This window comes from Miscanthus floridulus, chromosome 14 (assembly GCF_019320115.1).
Source record: "Miscanthus floridulus cultivar M001 chromosome 14, ASM1932011v1, whole genome shotgun sequence".
NCBI classification, from domain to species: Eukaryota; Viridiplantae; Streptophyta; class Magnoliopsida; order Poales; family Poaceae; genus Miscanthus; species Miscanthus floridulus.
Window position 1 is genome coordinate 83121902 of NC_089593.1, and position 1479 is coordinate 83123380.

The 1479-nt window shown below is 60.6% G+C and overlaps 1 protein-coding gene across 1 annotated transcript; it reads right to left on the reverse strand.

The window, feature by feature from the left end:
- Positions 1–330: 330 nt before the first annotated feature.
- Positions 331–1176, reverse strand: LOC136503881 (uncharacterized). Its single transcript, XM_066498812.1, has 2 exons — positions 1090–1176; positions 331–774 (listed from the first exon to the last, which is right to left on the reverse strand). The coding sequence occupies exons 1-2, from the start codon at positions 1174–1176 to the stop codon at positions 331–333; spliced, it is 531 nt and encodes a 176-aa protein (XP_066354909.1).
- Between the last annotated feature and the right edge of the window lie 303 nt (positions 1177–1479).

Here is a 1479-nt window from a genome sequence, read left to right on the forward strand (position 1 = left end):
AAATACGTGAAGAAAGAGGAAAGCAAGAAGATCAAGCGGATACCCGTCCATTGGGAGCGATGATGTCATGCAGGACGCCCCTGGCCTGGTTCAGGACATCCATCATCGTTGAGATCCCTTCATCGAGACTCCCCCGCTCTATGCTCTCAGTAGCATCGTCGAGCGAGAAAAGAGTCGAAGTTGGATCATGGGGATCCATCCACTGGAGCGGCAGCTCACCCTGCATAGGCGAGCGGCTGCCCCCCAACATCAGGGCTGAGGGCAACCTCCCGCTAGTCCTCTCCACCACCACCACAGTGACCGAGGACCCTCCGGCCCATCCCCCTCTGTTCAGCCCGCCTCAGGCTCCGCCGCCTGGGCCGCCGGAGGCGTGGATTGCGCCACCCCCTCGGACACCACCGTGGCTATGTTCGACTGCTCCTGGCTTGGCGTGGTCATGGTTACCTCCGCTTCCGATGCTGGGGCCTTGACTTGCGGCACCGCGCCCACCATAGAGGGCGCCACAAGCGTGGGTGGCAGCCTTGTCCGCTCCAACATAGGCGGCGGTGTCACCTCCGCCGTTGTCTGCTCGGCGACCCCCGAGGGCGCTTCTTCAGCCCCAGTGCCTGCTTGACCCACCAAGGGCGTGGGCGCCACCACAGGTGGCACCTGACCGGCTGACGAGGCCGCAACATCGGTTCCGCTCCTGCCCAAAATAGGAGCGACGTTAGGCGACGGCACCCGTATCGCCTGAAGAGCGTCACTCTTCTTGGGCGCCAGCGCCAAAGAACAGCCCTGTTGTAAGAGTTTGCATGAGGTAAAAGGCATAAGGCCAAACAGAAAACATGAAAAATAGAGGAATCGGTGACTTACTCTAGAGTTGTTAGCGGTAGAAACATTTTGGGGACGAACCCCAAGATTCCTGCTCCAACTCGTCCGGGTGAGACCACTTCGAGCCTGCCCCCTACTCCCGAGCAGAGGGTCTCACCTCCCTTATCTCCGAGGGGGCAGAGCCACCCCTCTCTATCTGTACCTCAGGCACGGTGGTAGGTCCGCCCGCCTCCATCGGCTCGTGGGGCGCGACAGCAGAGCCGCCCCCTCCATCAGCACCTTGGGGGCGGCGGTAGATCCACCTCCCCCCATCCACCGATCCTCCACCGACACCCCAGGTGCGGCGGCGGATCCACCAGCTCCCATGGCCTCACAGACTCACTTCTCCCCATGTGGAATGGGAATAGTCCCTGCGTGGACAATTGGGTGCCCGTTAGCGAATCCTCGCCCTCCAGGACATCCCAATACACATCGGCAACTACCTCATCAAAATCCTCATCATCGTCATCATCATCGTCACTGCCTGTCTCCTCTCCTCGATCCCACGCTTGCTGCTTCCGTAGCATCTTCTACTTCTTGAGCTCCCTCGTCCTCCTATCCCACTCGACCATGGTGCGATTCACTGTCGCTAGGATCTAGTCCTTCGGCAGCGGAGTCGGGCTATCCTCA